This window comes from Balaenoptera borealis (genome assembly GCF_965194805.1).
Source record: "Balaenoptera borealis genome assembly, chromosome: 20".
NCBI lineage: Eukaryota > Metazoa > Chordata > Mammalia > Artiodactyla > Balaenopteridae > Balaenoptera > Balaenoptera borealis.
In genome coordinates, this window is record NC_138879.1 from 14869844 (window position 1) to 14897646 (window position 27803).

General features: G+C 40.0%; 1 protein-coding gene across 1 annotated transcript in view; it reads right to left on the reverse strand.

Annotated features, from left to right (window-relative positions):
* The window catches only part of DDX42 (DEAD-box helicase 42), a gene marked incomplete at its 3' end in the record, with an annotated part of 46550 nt that overhangs the window by 17927 nt on the left and 820 nt on the right, over nt 1–27803 (reverse strand). The window contains 5 exon segments of the mRNA XM_082374470.1: nt 440–589; nt 1435–1471; nt 2776–2837; nt 16306–16456; nt 18222–18455. Of these exon segments, the coding sequence (XP_082230596.1) occupies nt 440–589; nt 1435–1471; nt 2776–2837; nt 16306–16456; nt 18222–18439 (618 nt within the window).

Below are 27803 nucleotides of genomic sequence, written 5' to 3' on the forward strand. Positions count from 1 at the left end.
CCACAACTAGAGAAAGCCCGCATGCAGCAACGAAGACCCAACACAGCCAAAAATAAATAAAATAAATAAATTTATTAAAAAATAATGAATAAATAAATAAATAAAGCAAGCAAGCAAGCAAGAAAGCAAATGCAGGCCCACAGACCCACTGTGAAATGAAGATGGTAAGTGATGGTGTAGAAAACAAGTACAATTGCTTGAAAAAAACTGAACGTGAGCAAGTGACTCAGCTGTACCTTCAATAGTACAGGCTACAAAGTCTCAACCACTCAGTCACCTTCTGACTCAACCATTTGGTAAAGATGACAAGAGCCCAAAGAAACAGTCTCATGATATAATAAGGAGTACGAATCAGGATATTGGGAAAACCTAAATATTAAAGCTAAAGAAAACTGTATCAGCTTGAAAGAAGAGTCAAATTCAGCAAGAAACACCATACCTCTGAATGATCAATGGGAGGAAGAGGATCAATGATTTTTTTGGAAGGTGCAATTGGATTTCCATCACTATCGTATTCCAAATTATCCTCCTCCTCCTCTTGAACCACACCAGCAGTTGGATTCTCTGCCATGTACCGAAAATAAGCTTCCTGCAGGAAAGCACAAGAACATAATCATCCCCAAGTATAAATGAGAACATTTCTGCTCCTGTAATTAGTGCACACAGTGTACAGATAACTGCACAGTTTAAATACCTACCAAGACTCTTACTAACAATGATTCCTTTAACAACAGCAGTATTCAGAGGGACAATCAGAGGAAATGAATGAGACGGTTACTACCATAAAATGATTTAGCTTGCTTAAAAGAAGACTTATATATCTGTCTGTTCCACAGCCTTCCTCGGGTGGGGTGTCTACCTACCCTGCCCAGAGCTGTGGAACACATGCTGTGGCTTTACCAATCCAAGTTTGGAAGGTGACACTGATTAGAAGGGTCACAAACCTGGGAAAGGCTCACTCTGGTTCCCTTCTCACCATCCCACAACTGAATGGGAAAAAAAAAATACTAACAAAAAAAATACTAAAGGACAGTCATTTAATTAATGTTCCATCTTGAAACACAAGAATCACAAACAGAACTCTTAGAAACAGGTAGAGGTTAGATGTTGCTAGAGTCCATCCATAGATCCCACTCTCCTCTACTCCTTGATTTATCAGAACAAACATTAATTTTGGATTAAAAAAAATCAAGCTGAATAAAGCTCATATTTGCTTTTGATATCATAGTTGATCAAAAGTTCCATCTTCAACATGGGGGAAAGTCACATGAATCTTTATATTACCAACTGGTCACACACGCAGAAAAGCAGCAAGTCAAATGACATTTCCTGCTGAACGTCAGGAATGGCCATTTCAGTGAAGGCAAGCTCTAGCTTGTCCCCAGTACAGACTTTGTGGGGTAAAAGTAAAAGAAATACTGCATAGGAACTCACTTGGTCATCTTCCTCTTCAATGTCATCTCGAATACCCCTGGAAAAACAAGCGGAGAAACAAACTTCCCTGCAAATGTTCCACATACCCAGCTCCATACTTATAGCACATTAGTGTTGAATTCCATACAGCACAGGAACTCTCAACACTAACAATAACAAAGCAGCAATAAGCACACTGTAAACTATCCATCCATCATATACGTCTGGTTTCACTCTATAAGCCACAGTTTGCTTTTCTTTTGAATGGGATGATATGGTACCCCTAGAAACATCAAATACTAACAAGAACATAGGGAGTAAAAACTTTTGAAGAGAGATACCCAAGGACCCTAGCCTTGTCAACCCCATACAACAAACACAGTACAGTGTTTAATATAAAGCATTTTACATTAAAAAAAAAACCCTGCATTTGGTATATACTAAAAAGATTGTCACAACTTTCTTAATGTGCCCCAGAGTTTCTAGCCCTGGAGTAACTGCATTCAGCCAAAATCCTTGGGGACAGAGAGAAAAACTACATCAACTCTTTTTAAAATTTGGGACTAAAACTCCCAAACAGTTCACATGGAGAAGTGGACCATCGCCACTTGCATCTCTCAGGAGCTGTGGACAGTATGGTTGCTTAGTTCCCACAAGCATCTCTTTTTAATCAGACTTTCTGCCTAACCTAGAGCACTTGCTATCCCTAAGGCAAGCAGCACCGCCAGTGAAGGGCAGCCGGAAGAGGATGCAGCACACAGTAAGCGCCAAAGAGAGGGCTGAACCTCCATACGGCACAGGAACCTGGGGGAGGGCCTGAGCACTGACTGCCAAGTAGAGGTAAAAGTCCAACCATGCTTCCCTGTGCTTGGTAAAAAAGCCTTAAGAAGAGCATATTCAGCAAGGGGACAAGGAGAATTCTCCTTCCTAGAAAATAAAGTATTTCAAGTTCTGACTAGTGGCTAAAGCATGTCATCCCTTAAATAAATTAGGTTTTATTATTTATTAAAAATATACATAGTTTTTTGTATACAATCACCATTACTTCTTAAAATCAGTCACATAGGCATAAGCCTATTTTATATCAGTTATGGGACAAGACTGAAAAATGAACCCAAACTTTAGTATTGATGCTCTCTTGATTCTCTCTGTCACTCATTCTTGTGTTTACTAAAAACTATTTATAGTTGAATACTAAAAAGAATGCTTTTTAATTACTACAAGAAATATTATTCAAGATACAGGAATAACTTTAAGTCATTTGTGCATTTTAATCTTTCTCTATAAACTTTGGGGGTATAGGCTTTGCAATACTGTAGCAATTTTTATGTAACTTTTTTGAGGGAGAAGAAAACAACTTACTTTACATTTTTTCTTTCCTTGTCCTTTTCTTCAAGCCTCTTCATGTCTCTAGCCGCTTGATCCTAATGAAACAAAAGACCGCAAGGAATCACCAACTAAAAACACTGAAAGGGAAATTTCTTCATAAAGAATTTTTAGACTCAAACAAGCACCACCACAGTTTTAGCTATGCATTTTAACAATTGCATTCTGATGCAATCAAATTGTTTGACAATTATTTTTTAAAGAGAAATACCCAAATGTTCTAAAAACTTGACTGTACATGGATTGTTTAATTTTTATCTGCAAATATACCATGCATGGAAAAATTAGCAAAAATTCTTGATTGATCACTTTTAAGAGTTAATGATATAATTACCAATGGGGCTAGTAAAAAGTGCAGATTTCTAGATCTTGCTCTGGGAAGGTGGTTCTCAGCCTGGGGTGATTTTGTCCCCCATGGACATCTGGCAATGTCAGGAGACATTTCTGGTTGTCATAACTTGGGGTGGGGGATTGTTACTAACACGTAGTGAGTAAAGGCCATAGATGCTGCTAAACATCCTACAATGCACAGGACAGCCCACAAAACATAGAATTATCCAGCCCTAAATGTCAATAATCCTAAGGTTGAAAAACCTTAATCTAAATAAACCTACTACATCAGAACCCTTTGGGGTGGACTTAAATTCATGTAGTTTTTCCATTTTCCATAGGCAATTCTTATACATAGCAAATTGATAATTACTGATCTAAATTAATTCTTTGTTTTATACATGTGAAAATCAAGGTCAGAAGAATTAAGTAATTTTCCCCAAGGTTAAAACACATCCTGCATAACTGTTTCTTGTTACAAAGCAACATGAGTTTTTCTGACTCCTTTGATGTAATAAAATGCCACTATATATAACCTGGCATAGTCAGATGTTCTATCTAATCAAAAGTTCCTGATAAAGAAGAATTATTTTAAAAAGAAATATTACACATCAACACTCTATTTTTCAAGGGACTGAGCCACACGTAAGATACAGTAAAGGCTACAGCTGAAGCGAAGATGACTATGCAACATAACATAAGAAAAGGGCCACAAACACTTACAGAACATATTTTTTAGCCTACATAAATCTTTTTTGAAACACTAGCTAAAAATCAATCTTCATCTAGTTCAAACACTAGAAAAGTTTACACCTGAGATCAGGGATTAATACAATACCCTGGCAACACACTCCCCCCAATATCAGATAATATCCAATCTCTCTGTCCTAAAATCAGCAAAACCCCTTTGGATACTATACCCAAAAAATACCCAGAAGAATGATACTATATCAAAAAGATTTAACCTCCAAACAGCTTCAACTACTTGAAATTCCAAGCAAGAGAATTTGGGCCATTCTTGGATACTCCTACTCAAAAAGGGCTATGCCAGCTTGCACTACCAAACATTAAATCTAAATTTAAACGTAGAAAATCAAAAGTTGATTTTTACTCTAATTCATCACTAGAGATCTGAAGAAATGAGAAACATAGCCCTTTGGGAAATGTCCGTATCTCAAAAAGATGGGGGGGGGAAAAAAAGACATGTATAAGACATCTCAAACACGACAAACCATTTATTTATTGCCTTTAGTTCTAGAGAGAATCATTTAACATACTCTATTTACTAAATTGCTACCATGTTGCAAAACACATGTATGTTCTGAGTAGTTTTGGTTAAGCATTATGGCAGAAATACACAAAGCTACAAGAACTCAGATACTGAACGACATAGCAAAAAGAATATGGGCTTTGGAGTTGAATCCTGGCTCTGCTACCTTTTATGTATATATTCTTCGGAAAGTAATTCAAGATGTTCTAAATCAAAGGTGGGAAATTCAATACTCAATAGGTACCAATGTGGCAATGAATGAAGTAAGCCAGGATAAGAAAAGTTCTATTCTTTTGACACAGACATGCTTTGCTTGCACTTTAGTAAGTAGGAATATTCTAAAGAAGCATGCCCTAATTTTTCTTGTAACACATAGCTCTGAGTCTTATTTTCTAATATTTGATAAGAGACCCAAGCTCGAGAAAAATATTTCTCCACTATAAGAAAATTACAGCACAAGTGTGATGGTGAATGGTTCTAAACGATGGCCTCAGTGTCAAGAAGACAATAGGGACTGATGGGTGAAGTAGAAAAAGGCTGCCTTGTCTAAAGCAGGCAGCTATTTCCTCAACAACAGCCTATTTTTTGCCACACAAGAATGCAGGCCTAGTCTTGCCAGATTTTCCACTTTTCAGGAGTCTGATCTTTTCAACAAAATCTCCTGATCTTAAAAATGGTGGCTCATATTTTAAAAAAGCAATGTTTAGGCCAAACAAAAAACACATCTATATTGGATTCTTTTTTTCCCCTACTTCCTTAGAGGAGAGATGAATTCTGGCTGAAGACTTCAGGTAACAAGTAACTGAGGAATCTAGAAGGACTTCACTCTAAGCAATGAAGTGACAGTTTTTGAGCAAGAGGAGTCGCATAACAGGAAAATTACTCTGTAGCTACATACCACATAAATGGGAGAGCAGGGAGCCGAAAACAGGGAGAGAATTTAGATCAGGCAAGAGTTAACGCAGGTATAAGGTAAGATGACCATAGGCGACATAGAAAGAAACAGATGCAAGAGATACTGTAAAGACTGACAGAACCTGGCAAATGACAAGAGGAAGGCAGCACTATGTACTGGACAAGAGCTAGCTCTCAGGACTACTAAGCAAGAAAAATTAGATTTGAGTCCCAGCTCTGCCACACAGTACCAATTTGATTTGGAGAAGGAATCTGAATTATGTTAGGGTTCAGTTTTCTTATTAGTTAAAAAATTATATTTATATATAGTTTTTCTGCCTATTCTTCTTTGTTATTCTGAGGATTAAATGAAGCAAGTCATGAACATGCTTGATCATCTGCTAGAAAGAAAATAAGAGAGGGAGAAGATGTGGCACATATATACAATGCAATATTACTCAGCCATAAAAAGAAACTAAACTGAGTTATTTGTAGTGAGGTGGATGGACCTAGAGTCTGTCATACAGAGTGAAGTACGTCAGAAAGAGAAAAACAAACACTGTATGCTAACACATATATATGGAACCTTAAGAAAAAAAAAAGGTTATGAAGAACCTAGGGGCAGGACAGGAATAAAGACGCAGATGTAGAGAACTGACTTGAGGACATGGGGAAGGGGAAGGGTAAACTGGGACAAAGTGAGAGAGTGGCATGGACATATATACACTACCAAATGAAAAACAGATAGCTAGTGGGAAGCAGCCACATAGCACAGGGAGATCAGCTCGGTGCTTTGTGACCACCTAGAGGGGTGGGATAGGGAGGGTGGGAGGGAGGGAGATGCAAGAGGGAGGAGATATGGGGATATATGTATATGTATGGCTGATTCACTTTGTTATACAGCAGAAACTAACACACCATTGTAAAGCAATTATACTCCAATAAAGATGTTAAAAAAAAAAAAAAGAAAATAAGAGAGGGAAGAATCAAGGTGGTGGAGTAGCAGGACATGGAACTCACCTCTTCCCACAAATATACCAAGAACACATCTACAGGGACTTCCTTGGTGGTGCAGTGGTTAAGAATCTGCCTGCCAATGCAGGGGACACGGGTTTGATCCCTAGTCCGGGAAGATGCCACATGCCATGGAGCAACTAAGCCTGTGAGCCACAACTACTGAGCCTGCGCTCTAGAGCCTGTGAGCCACAACTACTGAGCCCATGTGCCACAACTACTGAAGCCCATGTGCCCTAGAGCCTGTGCTCTGTATGAAGAGAAGCCACCACAATGAGAAGCCTGCACAACGCAACAAAGAGTAGCCCCTGCTCACCGCAACTAGAGAAAGCCCGCGCGCAGCAACGAAGACCCAATGCAGCCAAAATAAATAAATAAAATTAATTTTATAAGTAAATAAATGAAAAGTTAAGAAAAATAAAAAAATAAAAAATAAAAAAAAGAGGAAGTGGTATGGGACCCACACCCTTGGGAAGGAACTGAAGGAGAGAAGTTCCCATACCCTGGAAAGTCCCATCACCAGCAGGGAGATTAGCTGGGACAGAAAAGGAGCTTCAGAGGCTCAGAGAGCGCAACAACCAGTTTGTGGCAGGCAGGACAGAGAGAGACCTACAGGGAAGGTCTGTGCCACCACCCTGGGAGGCTCAGCATGAGAAGCTCCTCTGCTGGTATGGGGGTGGGGGGAGGGTGCTGGAATGCGGGGTTTAGAGAACAGACCCGGGGAGAGGACTGCTGCTGGCTGCATGGAGACAGCCTGAAGGGGCTGGAGCGGGGAGCGCCCCAAGTAGTAGCGTTCTCAGAAGAAGCCTGGGCCGCCACAGAACCAAAGCACCAATGTTAAGTGGTGTGCGAAGGGAGGGGTGGGGCTGCCACTGCGGCCTCCTTCCCCAGGCACTGGCCACTGCCTGGGCAGGCTTGCGAGCCACAGCTGCCACCCTAGCCCCCTCCCGCCCGGACAGGCTTGTGTGGCCGGCCACCTCGGCATGCCCAGGAGCAACGCCAGTGGGTGGCCCACATGCAGAGGTGTGGCTGAAACCACAGCTGAGCCCCAGGGGCTGTGCGACTCACGAGCAGAGCTGAAATCTCTCCCCGCAGCTGTGTGAACCACGGATTTAGACCTCTGCTGCCAACTTTGTAAATTCAGTGCCTGTGGAAGAACCAAACGGACCACAGGTGCTCCCGCGGCTGGGATGGGTCTGGCTTTAGCAGCTGTGGGCGTTGTGGGCCAGTATACGTGGGGGCTGGGCCCAGCCAGGGTCTGAGCTGCCTCCACAGCTCCCACAGCAGGTCCAGGTGCACACCTACTGCAGTCCTGGGACCTGACTTCAGCGGATCTGTGCTGCTGGCCATGCGAAAACAACGCCAGACAGATACCAGGGCCTGCGGCTGGTGTACCCACGGTTGAGGTGGGGCCGGGGGCTACGCCAAAAACACTGTACTCTGTGAGCTCGCACAATGGGTGAAAGGTGACACAGCAGAGGGTACTCACAGATGAACAGCTCCAGCGGAGGAATACTCGGTGGCTCCGCTCCCAGTGGGAGCCCTCCAATCACACCTACCTCACACTGCAGATCAGAAATGCAGCTCAGAAACAGATCTGGGGGCTTCCACTCCAACAGCTAGGGAGCAGACCCTGCCCCTGACAGGACAGTGACAACCAGAGAGCAAAGAGGAGGCCCCGCTCAATATCCAGTGCAGGCTCTGGTCACACCACCAATCACACCTCCTATCAAGGGGATAATGGCTGGCATACACTGAGGAAAGAGGTGGCAGGCATCCATCCATAAAAACAGCCCTCGCACCCCAAATTATTAAACCCACACAGGCTACACAGGGACGATACCACATAAAAATAGCCCTCCAAGACAACAGTAAATAATTGTTTCTCCTAAACTCATACAGCAAAAGAAATATGACTAAAGTGAAGAAGCAGAGGAACTACTTCCAATTAAAAGATCGAGAGAATTCCCCTGAAAGAACAAACAATGCAACAGACCTCTTCAGTCTAATAGACACCAAGTTCAAAAAGGAGATAATGAAAATACTGAAGGAACTAAGAAAGGCTATTGACAGAAATGCAGATTACTATAAAAAGGAACTAAAAACTATAAGGAGAAGACAAGAAAAATTAGAGAATTCATTAGAAGAGATGAAAGCTGAACTAAAGGCTATGAATAGCAGAATGAATAATGCAGAAGAACAAATAAGTGATCTGGAAGATAGAATAATGGAAATCACCCAGTAAGAAGAGCAGACAGAAACCCAAACGAAAAAAAAATGAAGGAAATATAAGAGACCTATGGGATAATATAAAGCATGCCAATCTATGCATAACAGGGATCCTAGAAAGAGAAGAAAGAGAAAAGGGGATTGAAAATTTATTTGAAGAAATTATGGCTGAAAAATTCCCAAACCTTAAGAAGGAAACATATCCAGATACAGGAAGCACAGAGGGTGGCAAACAAGATAAACCCAAACAGACCCACACCAAGATGTGTTATAATAAAAATGGCAAAAGTTAAAGATAAAGAGAGGATTCTAAAGGCAGCAAGAGAAAAACAAAAAGTTAATTACAAGGGAACCCCCATTAGGCTATCAGCTGATTTCTCTACAGAAATGTTGCAGGCCAGAAGGGAGAGGCAAGATACATTCAAAATCCTGACAGGGAAAAATCTGCAACCTAGAACACTCCACCCAGCAAAGTTATCATTTAGAATAGAAGGAGAGATAAAGAATTTCTCAGACAAGCAAAAACTAAAAGAATACAGCCAATACTAAACCTATACTAAAGGAAATATTGAAAGGTCTTCCCTAATAGAGAAGTAAGAATCTGTAGGAAAGAGGAGGACCTTCAAGATGGCAGAGAAGTAAAACATGGAGATCACCTTCCTTCCCATAAATACATCAAAAATACATCTACATGTGGAACAACTCCTACAGAACACCTACTGAACGATGGCAGAAGACCTCAGACTTCCCCAAAAGCAAGAAACTCCCCACGTACCTGGGTAGGGCAAAAGAAAAAACAGAGACAAAAGAATAGGGACGGGACCTGCACCTCCGGGAGGGAGCTGTGAAGGAGGAAAAGTTTCCACACACTAGGAAGCCCCTTCACTGGTGGAGACGGGCGGTGAAGCTTCGGAGCCACAGAGGAGAGCACAGCAACAGGGGTGCAGAGGGCAAAGTGGAGAGATTCCCGCACAGAGGATCGCTGCCGACCAGCACTCACAAGCCTGAGAGGCTTCTCTGCTCACCTGCCAGGGCAGGTGGGGGCATCAGATCCCAGGGAGAGGACTGGGGTTGGCTGTGTGAACACAGCCTGAAGGGGGCTAGTGTGCCACAGCTAACCGGGAAGGAGTCCGAGAAAAAGTCTGGACCTGCCTAAGAGTCAAGAGACCATTGTTTCTGGGTGTACGAGAAGAGGGGATTCAGAGCACCACCTAAATGAGCTCCAGAGACGGGCATGAGCCGCGGCTATCAGCGTGGACACCAGAGATGGGCATGAAACGCTAAGGCTGCTACTGCAGCCACCAAGAATCCTGTGTGCGAGCCCAGGTCACTCTCCACACCTCCCCTCCCAGGGGCCTGTGCAGCCCGCCACTGCCAGGGTCCCGTGATCCAGGGACAACTTCCCCGGGAGAACACACGGCACGCCTCGGCCACCGCAGGCTCGCCCTGCATTCCCTACTCCTCCCTCTCCCTGGCCTGAGTGAGCCAGAGCCCCCTCATCAGCCGCTCCTTTAACCCCCTCCTGTCTGGGCAAAGAACAGATGCCAGAGAGCACCCTACATGCAGAAGTAGGGCCAAATCCAAAGCTGAACCCCAGGAGCTGTGAGAACAAAGGAGAGAAAGGGAAATTTCTCTGTGCAGCCTCAGGAGCAGCAGATTAAATCCCCACAATCAACTTGAGATACCCTGCATCTGTGGAATACCTGAACAGACAACGAAATCATCCCAAAATTGAGGCAGTGGACTTTGGGAGCAACTGTAGACTTGGGGTTTGCTGTATGCACTGACCACTTTCTGATTTTTATATTTATCTTAGTATAGTTTTTAGCGATTGCTATCATTGGTGGACTTCTTTATTGGTTTGGTTGCTCTCTTTTTTTTTATTACTTTAAAAAATTTTTTAATTTTAATAATATTTTTTATTTTAATAATTTTGTATTATTTTATTCATTTATTTTTCTTTCTTTTTTATCTCCCTTTTCTTCTGAGCTGTGTGGCTGACAGGGTCTTGGTGCTCCGGCCGGGTGTCAGGCCTGAGCCTCTGAGGTGGGAGAGCCGAGTTCAGGACATTGGACCACCAGAGACCTCCCAGCCCCACATAATATCAATCAGCGAGAGCTCTCCCAGAGATCTCTGTCTCAATGCTAAGACCCAGCTCCACTCAACAACCAGCAAGCTCCAGTGCTGGACAACCTATGCCAAACAACTAGCAAGACAGGAACACAACCCCACCCATTAGCAGAGAGGCTGCCTAAAATCATAGTAAGTTCACAGACACCCCACAACACACCACCAGACGTGGACCTGCCCACCAGAAAGACAAGATCCGGCCTCATCCACCAGAACACAGGCACCAGTCCCCTCCACCAGGAAGCCTACACAACCCACTGAACCAACCTTACCCACTGGGGGCAGACACCAAAAACAACGGGAACTACGAACCTGCAGCCTGAGAAAAGGAGACCCCAAACACAGTAAGTTAAGCAAAATGAGAAGACAGAGAAACACGCAGCAGATGAAGGAGCAAGGTAAAAACCCACCAGACCAAATGAAGAGGAAATAAATAGGCAGGCTACCTGAAAAAGAATTCAGAGTAATGACAGTAAAGATGATCCAAAATCTTGGAAATAGAATGGAGAAAATACAAGAAACGTTTAACAAGGACCCAGAAGAACTAAAGAGCAAACAAACAATGATGAACAACACAATAAATAAAATTAAAAATTCTCTAGAAAGAATCAATAGCAGAATAACTGAGGCAGAAGAATGGATAAGTGACCTGGAGAATAAAATAGTGGAAATAAGTATCACAGAGCAGAATAAAGAAAAAAGAACCAAAAGAATTGAGGACAGTCTACGTCTCAGAGATCTCTGGGACAACATTAAACTCACCAACATTTGAATTACAGGGGTCCCAGAAGAAGAAGAGAAAAAGAAAAGGACTGAGAAAATATTTGAAGAGATTATAGTGAAAATTTCCCTAATACGGGAAAGGAAATAGTCAAGTCCAGGAAGCGCAGAGTCCCATACAGGATAAATCCAAGGAGAAACATGCCAAGACACATATTAATCAAACTATCAAAAATTAAATACAAAGAAAAAAACATTAAAAGCAACAAGAGAAAAGCAACAAATAACATACAAGGGAATCCCCATAAGGTTAACAGCTGATCTTTCAGCAGAAACTCTGCAAGCCAGAAGGGAGTGGCAGGACATATTTAAAGTGATGAAAAGGGGCTTCCCTGGTGGCACAGTGGTTAAGAATCCGCCCGCCAATGCAGGGAACCCAGGTTCAAGCCCTGGTCCGGGAAGATCCCACATGCCGTGGAGCAACTAAGCCCGTGAGCGACAATTACTGAGCCTGCACTCTAGAGCCCATGCTCCACAGCAAGAGAAGCCACCGCAATGAGAAGCCCACACACCACAATGAAGAGTAATGCCTGCTCGCTGCAACTAGAGAAAGCCCGTGTGCAGCAATGAAGACCCAACACAGCCAAAAATAAAAATAAATAAATTTATTTAAAGTGATGAAAGGGAAAAACCTACAACCAAGATTACTCTACCCGGCAAGGACCTCATTCAGATTCGACAGAGAAATTAAAACCTTTACAAACAAGCAAAAGCTAAGAGAATTCACAACCACCAAACCAGCTTTACAACAAATGCTAAATGAACTTCTCTAGGCAGGAAACACAAGAGACGGAAAGGACCTACAACAACATACCCAGAACAACTAAGAAAATGGTAATAGGAACATACATGTCGATAACTACCTTAAATGTAAATGGATTAAATGCTCCAAACAAAAGACATAGACTGGCTGAATGGATACAGAAACAAGACCCGTATATATGCTGTCTACAAGAGACCTACTTCAGACCTAGGGGCACATACAGACTGAAAGTGAGGGGATGGAAAAAGATATTCCATGCAAATGGAAATCAAAAGACAGCTGGAGTAGCAATTCTCATATCAGAAAAAATAGACTTTAAAATAAAGACTATTACAACAGACAAAGAAGGACACTACATAACGATCAAGGGATCAATCCAAAAAGAAGATATAACAATTGTAAATATTTATGCACCCAACATAGGAGCACCTCAATAAATAAGGCAAATGCAAACAGCCATAAAAGAGGAAATTGTCAGTAACACAATAATAGTAGGGGACTTTAACACCCCACTTTCACCAATGGACAGATCATCCTAAATGAAAATAAATAAGGAAACACAAGCTTTAAATGACACATTAAACAAGATGGACTTAATTGACCTCTTATAGGACATTCCATCCGAAAACAACAGAATACACTTTCTTCTCAAGTGCTCATGGAATATTCTCCAGGATAGATCATATCTTGGGTCACATATCAAGCCTTGGTAAATTTAAGAAAACTGAAATCGTATCAAGTATCTTTTCCGACCACAACGCTATGAGACTAGATATCAATTACAGGAAAAAAACTGTAAAAAATACAAACACACAGAGGCTAAACAATACACTACTAAATAACCAAGAGATCACTGAAGAAATCAAAGAGGAAATCAAAAAATACCTAGAAACAAATGACTGTGAAAACATGACAACCCAAAACCTATGGGATGCAGCAAAAGCAGTTGTAAGAGGGAAGTTTAGAGCAATACAATCCTACCTCAAGAAACAAGAAAAATCTCAAATAAACAACCTAATGTTACACCTAAAGCAATTAGAGAAAAAAGAACAAAAAAACCCCAAAGTTAGCAGAAGGAAAGAAATCATAAAGATCAGAGCAGATATAAATGAAGAAGAAATGAAGGAAACAGTAGCAAAGATCAATAAAACTAAAAGCTGGTTCTTTGAGAAGAAAAACAAAATTGATAAACCATTAGCCAGACTCATCAAGAAAAAAAGGGAGAGGGCTTCCCTGGTGGCGCAGTGGTTGAGAATCTGCCTGCCAATGCAGGGGACACGGGTTCGAGCCCTGGTCTGGGAAGATCCCACATGCCGCAGAGCGACTAAGCCCGTGAGCCACAATTGCTGAGCCTGCGCGTCTGGAGCCTGTGCTCCGCAACGGGAGAGGCCACGATAGTGAGAGGCCCGCGCACCGCAATGAAGAGTGGTCCCCACTTGCCGCAACTAGAGAAAGCTCTCACACAGAAACGAAGACCCAACACAGCCATAAATTAAATAAATAAATAAATAAATAAAATTTAAAAAAAAAAAGAAAAAAAGGGAGAAGACTCAAATCAATAGAATTAGAAATGAGAAAGCATAAGTAACAACTGACACTGCAGAAATACAGAGGATCATGCGAGATTACTACAAGCAACTATATGCCAATAAAATGGACAACCTGGAAGAAATGGACAAATTCTTAGAAAAGCACAACCTTCTGAGACTGAACCACGAAGAAACAGAAAATATAAACAGACCAATCACAAGCACTGAAATTGAAACTGTGATTAAAAATCTTCCAACAAACAAAAGCCCAGGACCAGATGGCTTCCCAGGTGAATTCTATGGAACATTTAGAGAAGAGCTAACACCCATCCTTCTCAAATTCTTCCAAAATACAGCAGAGGGAGGAACACTCCCCAACTCATTCTACGAGGTCACCATCACCCTGATACCAAAACCACACAAAGATGTCACAAAAAAAGAAAACTACAGGCCAGTATCACTGATGAACACAGATGTAAAAATCCTCAACAAAATACTAGCAAAGAGAATCCAACAGCACATTAAAAGGATCACACACCATGATCAAATGGGGTTTATCCCAGGAATGAAAGGATTCTTCAATATATGCAAATCAATCAATGTGATAAACCATATTAACAAATTGAAGGAGAAAAACCATATGATCATCTCAATAGATGCAGAAAAAGCTTTTATCAACACTGATTTACGATAAAACCCCTCCAGAAAGTAAGCATAGAAAGAACATACCTCAACATAATAAAGGCCATATATGACAAACCCACAGACAACATCGTTCTCAATGGTGAAAAACTGAAATCATTTCCACTAAGATCAGGAACTAGACAAGGTTGCCCACTCTCACCACTATTATTCAACATAGTTTTAGAAGTTTTAGCCACAGCAATCAGAGAAGAAAAAGAAATAAAAGGAATCCAAATTGGAAAAGAAGTAAAACTGTCACTGTTTACAGATAACATGACACTACACATAGAGAATCCTAAAAATGCTACCAAAAAACTACTACAGCTAATCAATGAATTTGGAAAAGTAGCAGGATTCAAAATTAATGCACAGAAATCTCTTCCATTCCTATACACTAACGATGAAAAATCTGGAAGAGAAATTAAGGAAACACTCCCATTTACCTTTGCAACAAAAAGAATAAAATACCAAGGAATAAACCTACCTAAATAGACAAAAGACCTGTATGCAGAAAACTATAAGGCACTGATGAAAGAAATTAAAGAGGATACAAAGAGATGGAGAGATATACCATGTTCTTGGATTGGAAGAATCAACATTGTGAAAACGACTATACTACCCAAAGCAATCTACAGATTCAATGCAATCCCTATCAAACTACCAATGGCAATTTTCACAGAATTAGAACAAAAAATTGCACAATTTGTATGGGAACACAAAAGACCCCGAATAGCCAAAGCAATCTTAAGAAAGAAAAATGGAGCTGGAGGAATCAGGCTCCCTGACTTCAGACTATACTACAAAGCTACAGTAATCAAGACAGTATGGTACTGACACAAAAACAGAAATATTGATCAATGGAACAGGATAGAAAGTGCAGAGATAAACCTACACACATACTGTCACCTTATCTTTGATAAAGGAGGCAAGAATATACAATGGAGAAAAGACAGCCTCTTCAAAAAGTGGTGCTGGGAAAACTGGACAGCTTCATGTAAAAGAATGAAATTAGAACACTCCCTAACACCATACACAAAAATAAACTCAAAATGGATTAAAGACCTAAATGTAATGCCAGACGCTATAAAACTCTTAGAGGAAAACATAGGGAGAACACTCTGTGACATAAGTCACAGCAAGATCCTTTTTACCCACCTCCTAGAGAAAGGGAAATAAAAACAAAAATAAACAAATGGGACCTAATGAAACTTCAAAGCTTTTGCACAGCAAAGGAAACCATAAACAAGATGAAAAGACAACCCTCAGAATGGGAGAAAATATTTGCAAATGAAGCAACTGACAAAGGTTTAATCTCCAAAATATACAAGCAGCTAATAAATAGCAAATAAACAGAAAGTCAGGGAGATGGGAGAAAAGAACAAAATACGAAATCACAAAAGCCTAGTGAGAAGAGTTTTAGGAAGGAAGAGGTCACAAGTTTCAAATTTCTACAGCAAGGTCTTGAATGTTGATGATAATGTTGATAATAAGAAATAAACATTAAAGGTACAGAATACAGAATTTGTAATTTTAGCAAGTTCCTTAAGTTTAATTACCTTACATATTTATTTAATAAATGCTAGACTGAATGAGATAGTATTCATTCAAGAATGTACCAAGAATTATTAAAACAAAACACACACAACAAACACAGACATCTTGAGCTACTATGTTCAAGGGTTACAGTTCAAATTCCTAGGCACGAATCATCTCTGAAAATGCTGCAGGGCCAGTGGAAGCATATTTAAGAAACTATAGAATACAAAAGCAAAATTCTCCCAATAAAGGGCCAAGAAACAAACTCTGACTGAGGACTAAAGCACTAGGTTAATCTGATCTATTTCTATCACTGAAAATGTTAACATAACAGAGTTGATACTTGCCTCCACTTCAGCCATGAATGCCTCTAAGGGATCATCATCGCTGTCAGAATCTACTGGCTTGGAATGGAACTGCTGGCGGGTAGGTGAGTTTTCAGCAGGAATGTAAGGTAAATCAACATTGCTAGAATCTTCTTCCTCATCTTCAAAATATCTGAAAATTAAGATGCATGATTGAGAGAGTGAATGTTTAATTTGGGGTCAGGTGAATCTTTCATTTAACACAAATTTTTATTTAAGTATATGTTACTATTAAGAGATTTTAGTCCTTTGGCTTAGGACCTAATTATTAAATTATCACTTAATACATGCCAAATTCTAATACTGCAAAAAAAAAAATCACAGCAGAGTCTCCATTTCAATAGTGTCTGTTAAAAATCACATTTCCAGTTCTCTCAAAAGGGATGAGTTTTCAGTACAAATTTAGTGTATCATTGTTGAATAGATATAGCAAATATTAAAGTGTATGCCATGGAAAAAATTACTTTGTATGAAATATTATAAAGCTAGTTTATTCTTCATAATCCTTAAAGAAATTTTGAGATATATTCATAAGGCTAGAGACTTTCTTCAGAAGTTCTGGGCTGTTTTCTGAGAACCAACAGAAAACTTCTAAAATTAAAAATAAATGTTCAGGAATATAGCCAATATTTTATAATAACTATAAATAGAGTGTAACCTTTAAAATTTGTGAATCACTATGTCGTACACTTGAAACTTATATAACATTGTACATCAACTATACTCAAAAAAAAAAAAAAGTTAAAAAAAAAAAAAAGTTCAATCCAAAATCCTCACCATACTATGTAAGTATTCAGAAAAGAATTTCAACATCTGGAAAAACTATCACTTTCCCTCTAACAAATATCCCAGAAAAGAATATCTATATCGCTATCAACTAAAACAAAACAAAAACATTGTTTAGATCTTACCTTAGAATTAAATGAAATAGTAATACAACCAAATATTAATTTAAAGAAATCACAACTACAGCTTAAACTTTTATAGCCTTTCAAGTCTTCATTTTAAAAGCTCTAACCACTGTTATGTGCTACACACACACATAAATGCATATTCATTTATATGGTAGTTTCATTTAATGTATCATTTAAAAGTATGTCTGAGCTGGTAAACTGTTCTCTAGAATAATGATCCTTGACTTTGCTGAATCTTAAACACTTACTTCTGTATTTAATTGCTAAACAACATACCAACTTTTTAAAATGCTGCTGTGTACTTTAAAAACTCTGATCTTGAGGGTTTTTTTAACTAAAAAAAAAAACCTCAAGCAGTGTCACAACCAGGTTGGAAGTAATAGCAATACAAGATTTCTTCAGACTTGGCAAAGAGAGAAGTTATAATCTATAAGGAATTAGAGCTCAAACTTTCAAGCCCCAGCTTTTTAACAATCACCTTCTTAGATATCAAGTTAAAAAAGGTAACCGGTAAATATGTTTCCTGAGAACTGTGGGCAAAAATCTGAGCAGATTTTCCTACCACTATAAGATATTACAACATAACAGTTTTAAGGACTTGGGTGTTGAGCCAAACTATGCCTCTGCCAGTTCTGACAATTGCCTGTGTTTCCAAAACAACTTATATGGTGTAAACAAAAAACTTCAGTAAAGACCATCAAAAGCCATGTGAATTATTTAAAACTCTTCAGCCACATTTAGGTTTAAATGGCCTCAAATCCTTTTTGGAACAAGCAAAAGTGAAGGACCACAAAAGTATACTCCTTATGAATGAGTAAACTTAAGAATTTAACTTGTTAGGAACAATGCAATCCAGTGAGATAACTAATTTAAGAAGTCATATTATTATTTGAGAAACAAATGGTTTCTTTGCTTCAATTTCTGTTGATGGAATGAATACCTCAAAGCCTAACCTTTGCTAAATTACCAGGTATTACCACTTACGCGTTTTCTTCATCAAAGTTGGCCCGTTTAGAACCAATTTTGTAGAAGGAAGGGAGCTGTGGTGGAGCCGACTTTCCAAATCCAGAAGAGCTGGTTGCCCCAAAGGCACTATGGGACTGCTGTGGGAGTTTTGGTTCCTCCTTCTTTCCCGCACTAATGGCGAAACCTCCAAAGCCAAATCCCCTCTTAGTGCCAGGGCCACCTTTATTCCAGTTCATGGTGTCAATAACTGATCTGTTAGGAACAAGAGACACTCACATAAATTTAACTTTATAAACAGCCCACTGATTTTTATGTCAGTTCCAACCTTTGCCTCTCAATTAAAATTTTAACTTCGGTACAGCAAAGACTGGCACAACACTATAAATCAACTATATTTCAATTAAAAAAATTTAACTCTGTACTTCAGATATGCAATACGCTAACCTCAATGAAACGGTCACATTTTCTGAAACACTGAAGAAATTGTTATTTCTTTTGTTGAGATCTCAATCTGAACAGAAATGCGGTATTTAATACCATACCCTTCAAAAGGATTTGATTGCTCGTTTAACATCTTATTCAGTTTGCCTATTGTTAAGAATTACAAAGAAATTTCCTAAGCACCGATCAAATAGGTTTAAAAACACCTTATCTCTTATAAGTCTTGGTTCCAAAAAACCTTTTTTTAATGACACAAGTTACCTAACGTTTTATAGAAGAGCAGAAAACTCAGAATGCGAAAAGGAACAAAATAAAACTACCTGAAATTCCTCTCTCAGATATGCAATTTCGTTGATATCTTTTGCTTTTTTTTCTACGCATGTGTATACACACACACACCCCATTTAAAATCAAAACTGAAACCATACTGTACAAATTGTTTTAGTTACTGATTTTTTTTTAAATAAATTTATTTATTTATTTTTTGTTTATTTATTTTTGGCTGCGTTGGGTCTTCATTGCTGCGTGTGGGCCTTCTCTAGTTGCAGACAGCGGGGGTTACTCTTCGTTGCGGGGCGCGGGCCTCTCATGGCAGTGGGCTCTCTTGTTGCAGAACATGGGCTCTAGGCACACAGGCTCAGCAATTGTGGCACACGGGCTCAGCAGTTGTGGCTCGCGGGCTCTAGAGCGCAGGCTCAGTAGTTGTGGCGCACGGGCTCAGTTGCTCCGCGGCACATGGGATCCTCCCAGACCAGGGCTTGAACCTGTGTCCCCTGCATTGGCAGGTGGATTCCTAACCACTGCACCACCAGGGAAGCCCTAGCTACTGACTTCTTCACATTATGATATACATGAACATCTTTAAATGTCAATAAATATATTTCTCCACTTCTGTTTTTTTAAAGTTGTAAAACATATCATGTATCTTTGTGCATACTCTTAATTATTTCCTTAGGATCAATTTTTTTAAATGCAATTGCTTAGCAAATGGGAATGTGCATTCTAAGTAAGTTTTGCATTTACAGAAAAGTGTCCATTATACACTGAGTAACATGACAAGGGCATAAAACGAGGTGGGTGGTATGATTCAATGTAATTCAATGTAAAAGCATGTTTTACATGTACAGAAATAGCTGGAGGGCTGCTTATGAAAATCTTAATAGCAGCTATTTGATTTTTACTTTTTTCTTTGTTTTAAAGTTTACCATTAATAAGAAAAGTTTAAATGTTTATAATAGACTCTGAAGCCAACGTGAACAGAGTTCCAAAAACTGCTTTTTACAATGGCATCGTTGAAGGGACCAGGAACAGGAACAACACACTCTACTTTTCTGGTTCTATGCCCCTCCCCCATATATAACCTATAGGTTTTGTTTTAACTGCTATTATGTAGCACTTAGTTCAGTCTGTTTAGTATTAAATTTGATTTATGCCATGTCACCCTCTGCCCTTAGTTCCAGGTAGGGACTGTCTTTACCCATTTTGGACTTTGCATAAAAGTTATTTGTAGCTAGAATAAGCACTTTATAAGTAATAGTTTACTTACACTTAATTTAGACCATCTCCTGCCTTCTTCAGGAATCCCTTAAGGGGAATCAACATAATTCTAGTGAGATGAGATTTAATAGGAGTATTTACAAGCCAGAAAATTTTAGCATCTGATAGTATTGTTTAACCAATCTGTGAGCCTGGCTTTCCAAGAGCTGTTCCTAAGCAACAAAAACGACGGATTCGGAATTTTAACCTTTTTCCTAGTGTATATAATGCATAATAAGAGGCTAGTAATAAATAAGCCATTGAAGTCAGAAGGTAGGCAAAGGAAGGAATGAAAAAAACCACCCTTGGTAGATTTTAAGAATTACATTAACAGGGACTTCCCTGGTGGCGCAGTGGTTAAGAATCCACCTGCCAACGCAGGGGACACGGGTTCGAGCCCTGGTCCGGGATGATCCCACATGCCACGGAGCAACTAAGCCTGTGAGCCACAACTACAGAGCCTGCGCTCTAGAGCCCGCGAGCCACAACTACTGAAGCCCACGCGCCACAACTACTGAAGCCCATGTGCCTAGAGCCCGTGCTCTGCAACAAAGAGAAGCCACCGCAATGAGAAGCCCGCACACCGCAGCGAAGAGTAGCCTCCGCTCGCTGCAACTAGAGAAAGCCTGTGTGCAGCAACGAAGACCCAACGCAGCCAAAAATAAATAAATTTATTTAAAAAAAAAAAAGAATTACATTAACAACCTCCTAGCAGGAAGACTTTCAATGGTTTATCGAAAGCTTGCCGAGGAAGGTCAGGCAATGCATTGGGTGCTGGGCATTTATAGATAAAAGATACAGTCCCATTCTCAAGGAGTTCACAGTGTAGTTTTAGCCAGCTTTAAAAAAAAAAAAAATGTATTCTAATAGAGGTACTACACAAAGTGCATTTATCGATGGCCCAGGAGAAGGATACCCAACCTATGATGAATTGGGGACAAGGCAGTTTTTCTGGAGATGACATTGGCGTTAACTTTTTAAATCTGAAGAGGCATTAGATCAGGGAAGAAGTGTCAGGAGAGGGAATTTTAGATAGAAGGCACTGTAAGTGCTACCACAGAGAACTGGAAATATTTCCGTGCAGCTAGAGTTCTGTAGGACATTTGGAAAAGTTGCAGGGCACATGTTCAGAAAGACAAGCAGGGCCCAGATGAACAGTTTAGTATACTACGTTAAGAACACACCATACAAAACTATAGTCTGCCAGTTATAAGGAATTAATTTTAAGCAAAAAAAGGACATGTTTCAGATCAGTATTTTAGAATGATTCGATGAGAGATAGCAGGAAAAGTTGGACACAAGGCAAGTGGTTAGGACATTATAAAAATACAAATGTAAAGTGACAAGGTACTGAACAACTAAGGAAGTGGCTATAAGGAAGGAGAAGGGGGGTTGTAGATCTGAGTTGTTAACTTAGGTACCTATGAGGAAGAATCAACTGGGGTAACCAAATTAGACGTGGGAGCTAAGGAGGAATGAAGAGTCTAGAATAACTCTGGAAGTTTCTGGCTTTTACAGATTGGGTGAATGGTGGTGCCATTAAGATGGAAACCTAGAAAAGCCAGGCATGGAGAAGCAGGTAGAAAGTGAGATCAGTTCAGTACCTATGGGAGAGCTAAGGACAGCTGGCAAGTAAGGTCTGTAACTGCAGAGAGAGATCTGTGATGGGGCTATAGATTTGATATGAGACATTTGCATCTGAGGTTACTGATGTAGATAAGCTAGCAGAGAGAGGGCCAGAGAGTGAGAAAAGGGGTGAGACAATCATAGTGTAGGTCAATATTTAGGAATGGGCAAGGGAAGAGAAACTCACGTGGAAACTTGAGGACGAACAAAGAGGAAGGGAGGATAGCAGAGAATATAGTGACACAGATGGTGAGACAAGTTTTACAGGCAGAAAGAAATGTCCAATGTTAAAAACTAAAAAGAAGACAGGTGAGATAAGAACTAAAAAGCCTCCGTTGAAGCAGTGGGGGCAGGGTTAAGGAATGATTGGTAAGTGGTAGAGGATGAAGACTAGGCCACGAGGAGTGCAGATTACTTCCTAGGCTGTTTACCAATGACAGAAAGGAGAGCATGAGGTGTTAACTAGAGGAATTTCGTTTAAGGAAGAAATGTAAGCATGTTTATATGCTAAAAAGGAAAAGCCAACAAAGAGAAAAACTAAAGATTTAGGATGACAGGAAAAATCATAGGAACAAGGTGTTGCAGAGACCTGAAGAGACAAGATCGAAACCTTTAATAAGGAGTAAGTAACTCTTCCCCCTAGACTGAGGATAGAAGAAAAGGATGGGCATAAATTAATCCTACTAAATAATAAAGGGTTCAAATTACAAAAGATACAAATCAAATAATTCTTTTTAAAAATTCAACTTCTGCCACAAACAGGCAAGCAGTGTGACTTTAGGTGGGTGAGAATTGCTTAATGGTTTAGAGACATAAGACGCAAAATATGCAATACTGTTTTCTTTAACTCTTCGGAGATTTGGGTCAGCCAAAAGACTGAGAACACTTAAGTGCCCCCAAGCCTTACACTAGTGTGATCTAGGTCACACTGCCCATGTTCCCTAATTAATTGCCTCTAGCAAGGCCAAATAACTGTGCTATCTATACCCCACTGACTAGAATGTCAGCTCCACGAGGGCAGGGACTTTGCCTGTTTTGTCCAACATAGACTCCTTAGTGCCTAGTGTATATAGTACTCAAAAAATTTTATGTTGAATGAATAAGTATCATGCGTTCAGGCTCTTCAAAATTCATCCCAGTATTTGTGAAAACCATCATCTCCCGTTATTACAAACCTTGCTATCTAGCCAACCAGTCGTCCTGATTAAATCTAAGCCAGATCATCCTCAGTGCACCACTAATTCTTACTTTCTTGACAACAGTTTTTCCTACTATTAGTCAAGGTATATGGCTACAGATCCTTGACAATCAGAGGTTTGAGGGGCTGTAGCTGATATAAGAAGCACAAGATGGCCAACCTAATCTCTATTTGGTTTTATGATGTTCAAAGAAAAAGAAAAAATGAACCCTCCTCTGCTTAAGCTATTGAGGCTATTAAAATTAATTTTCAATCTCTAAGCAAACATTGTTTGGAGAAGAGACATCCATTAAACAGTTAATAAGACAGTCAAAACATAGTGAGGATATTAAAAAATGAACTGTAGTCCTTCTATTCATGGGTCTCCTCAAAGCTCCCTTTATTTAGTCTTGACACACACACACACACACACACCCCCACACACCCCCACCCTGAGCCTTTTCTCAGGTTATAATATGCCTGGTACATCCTTCCCACAAGCTGGCAAACTCATATCAAATAGCTCTGAAACTTCACCTCTGCCTCCATAAACACTTCTCAAATTGATGACAGAAAAGGTGAAAAATCACCACATGGCTTCCAACACCCAGGTAAAGCTCACAGACTTCATTAAAAACAACAACCAGCAACAAAAACAATCCAATTTTAAAAATGGGCAAAGGACTTGACATTTCTCCAAAGATATACAAATGGCCAATAAGTATATGAAAAAATGCTCAACATCACTAATCATTTGGGAAATGCAAATCAAAACTGTATCACCTCATACTCATTAGGATAGCTATTATTAAAAAAAAAAAAAAAAAAAAGGGTTTCCCTGGTGGTGCAGTGGTTAAGAATCCACCTGCCAATGCAGGGGACACGGGCTCAAGCCCTGGTCCGGGAAGATCCTGCATGCCTCGGAGCAACCAAGCCCGTGCGCCACAACTACTGAGCCTGCGCTCTAGAGCCCGTGCACCACAACAACTGAAGCCCGCGTGCCGCCTAGAGCCCGTGCTCTGCAACAAAAAGAAGCCACCACAATGAGAAGCCCGCGCACCACAAGGAAGAGTAGCCCCCGCTCGCCGCAACTAGAGAAAGCCCGCGTGCAGCAACGAAGACCCAACGCAGCCGTAAATAAATAAAGAAAGTAAGAAAGAAAGAAAGAAACCTACACAACACAAAATAACAAGTCTTGGCAAGGATGTGGAGAAACCAGAACCCTTGCACACTGCTGGTAGGAATATAAAATGGTTCAGCTGCTGTGGAAGACAGTACGGTGGCTCCTCAAAAAATTAACCATAGAACTACCATATGATACAGCATTTCCTCTTATAAGTATAGACCCAAAAGAACTGAAAGCAGAGACAGACCTTTGTACACCCATGTTCATAGTAGCATTATTCACCATAGCCAAAAGGTGGAAGCAATCCAAGTGTCCACAGATGGACGGGTAAACTAAATGTGGTGAGATAAATATACACCAATAGTGTTCAGCCTTGAAAAGGGGGACAATTCTGACACATGCTACAACATGGATGAGCCTTGAGGACATCATGTTAAGGAAATAAGCCAGTCACAAAAGGACAAATACTGTATGATTCCACTTATATGAGGTACCTAGAGTAGCAAATTCAGAGACAGAAAGTAGAAGGGTGGTTGCCGGGGATTGGGGGATGGGGAGTTACTGCTTAATGGGGAGACGGTTTCAGTTTTACAAGATGAAAAGTGTTCTGCGGACACTATGGTGGTGATGGTAGCAAAACAATGTGGATGTACTTAATGCCCCTGAACTGCCCACTTAAAAATGGTTAAGTTTTTTTACGTGTATTTTACCAGTTTAAAAAAACCTTGAAAATCAAAGAATCAGAATTCCACTTGCACATGTATTTTTAGATTATTATTTTATCCAGTTTATGAGGGAGAATGATGCTGTCTAGACCTCAGTTTCTACTCTGAAATGCAAACATACTTGTGAAATTTGTTATATTTTTTCTTTAAAAATAGTGCTTTTTAAAATAAAACATCCAATCTGAAAAGAATTAGCTGTATAATAGAACCATAAACAAAATGTATAAGCATTTGCTTTAAAGAGAACAACCTGAGTTGGGTCTTAGAAATAACAAACATTGTTTTATATAGAGCAATAACCACTTTTTGCCATGTGCCCAGTACTGAGGGATAACACCTCTCCTTTTCCATAATCTATAAAAGGCGACTCTATGTGGTAAAGTATTAAATGAAGTATAGTGGGTCAGAAATAAATAGTGAAAAGAGAAAATGAATTTCCATCTTTTTTTCGCCAGGTGTTTGTTAATGCAGTGGAACTAGGGAAAGTCACACTCAAGGGAGCCGAACACTCAGAGGCTCCGCGAAACCTTCTCCCAGGTACCTCCAGGCCCTGGCCCCAAACCTCCCGGCCATACATTTCTGACCCTGTCGTTCCCTTCAACAGCTCTCCACAGGTACTCAATCAGGCTGCAATGAGGCTCTCCATTGTGGCAAGAACTACTTTACATGCACTTTGGTGAATGCTCTTCCCTCTACCTGTATTCCCTCTCCACCAGATCTCTCACTGTACCTACCATAGTCCTATCCTTCAAAGCCTATCTCAAATACCAACTCGTGGAACTATGACATGAAGATGATTCCCCAAGAGAAGTGGTATCTCCTTCCTCAAACTCCCTTTCTAGTCGTAAAACACCCAACATCTATTCATAACTATTTGTGTTCTTGTTTTATCTCTCCAACTCCATGTTACAAGTTCTATGGCTAAAATAGCAGGCTTATTCACTTTCTTCTCTTTTGTTTTCCAGAGAATACACTCATTATTCATGTTTATTCAATATATAAGGGTACCCAGGGCGACTTACAACTTGGCCAAAGAGAAAAATTAAAGATAGCTGAAGTACCTGCTTGGTACTGTTTTAGGCGCTAAAATGTCGTGATTTAGCAGAAAATCGTAACAGCGTCGTAAAGTAGTACAGACTACGGAGCCAAGCTGACTGTGTTTAAACACTGGCTTTGCCACTAACTTGATGTGAACCGCATGGAAGTTACTCAGATTGTTTGGCCTTAGTCTCTTCATCTGTAACATGGTGAGACTATCACCTACTTCACAAGGTTGGTGTGAAAAACTGAATTCATACCCAGAAATACACTTAGAACAAAGCTTGCCAAATAGTGCACAATATGTATTAGCTGTCATGTTTATCATCATTATTTTTTCTCCAAAAATCAATCTCTCCATTGGTAAATGGAGAATATCAAGCTAGACTTCTCAGGTTTCTTTCAACTCAGGGATTCCATACATCAATGTCACATGACACTGAAGATGCCAGAGATCACTACGAGCTGACAAATGGGGACAGGCTTCATAAGAGAGCTAGAACCCAGAAAATGGGGTTTTCTATACAGAAAGATGTAAGCTGAGTAGAGAAGTGTGAAGGCAGAAGACATTCTAGGGAGGAAAGCTAGAAATAGCAGTCTAGGAAGTCAGAATAAGTTGGAACATAAGGAAGATAATTTGGCGAGAGTTTTGGACAATCAAATAAGATATGATCTAAATGACTTTAAAAATAACGGACTAAAAACAACTGATTATAAAACTACTTTATCACTTGTGTCTTGGGAGAGGAAAGATTTCTAGTGACAGCTGACCACCATCCACTCTAATAATCTGCCCTGAGAATAACTCACACACTATAAATCTGTCGGTTCTTTTAACAAGAATCTGTTCAAAACCCAAGAATTTCAACACATTCTTCTAAAGCCAAATACAAGTAAATGCTGGATTACATTTATTTTAAAAGCATGTCTCTTCTCTCTGCTGGCTTAAAGAAGCTAAGAGCTGATTACGTAAAGATTTGATAAAACTAAAATATAAAGAACTGTACTGTTCCACAAATTACACTAAATTATTACAATGTAAGTCAGTTCTTACCATTTCTCTGCTCAAAACCCTCAGACAGTTCCCACCTCAGGCAGAAGAAAAATGAAATCTTCACAACAGCCTAAAAGGTCCTGGTTGTTCTGTGCTTCCCCCCACCCGCACCCCCAATCCCTGCAGTTCTTCCCTGACCTTATCTCCTACCACTCCCTCCTTTGCTCACAGAGCTCCAAGCATGTTGGTCTTCTAACTGTTCCTCTAACAGGCCAGCATTGTCCTCTACAAGGTCTTTTTACTTGCTGTTCCCTCTGCCTGGAATGATCATTCCTCCAGAAACTAGCTGGGGTCACTCCCTCACCTCCTTCTAGTTGCTTAAGTATCAGCTTGTATGTAAATACTTCGCTGACCAAGCTATTCCAAAATGCAACACCTCCCCTTCCCTCTTTGCAGCTTTATTTTTTTACCTAAGGCATTAATTATCTTCTAACATACAGTATAATTTATATACGTGTTTTCTGTCTCTCTTTCCCTCACTAGAAAGTAAGTTTCATGAAGGCCGGGGTCACACACCTAGAACAGTGGTAGGGAACAGGCACACAGAAGGTATCAACAAAAATACTTCCTGAGTGAATGAATTGCAGATTAGGCCATATAATGCCCCTTCTGGCTACAGGAAAATACAACATACATTTTTTTCCTCCACCGCTTAAAGTCTAAAAATTAATTTTGGTATGAAAGACTTACTGCCCACCTTCCACTGGGCCTGGCTCTGGAAAGTTAAAGTGAATTAAAGCAGAATCTCTGCTCTTTAGGAGTTCGGGGGTGTGTATACAGGGGACAATAGATATACAAAGATCATTTACAAAAAACAATATGTATGGGAAGCCAGAGGAATGTGAATGACTGCCCAAGGGAGTGAGGAGCAAAGCTT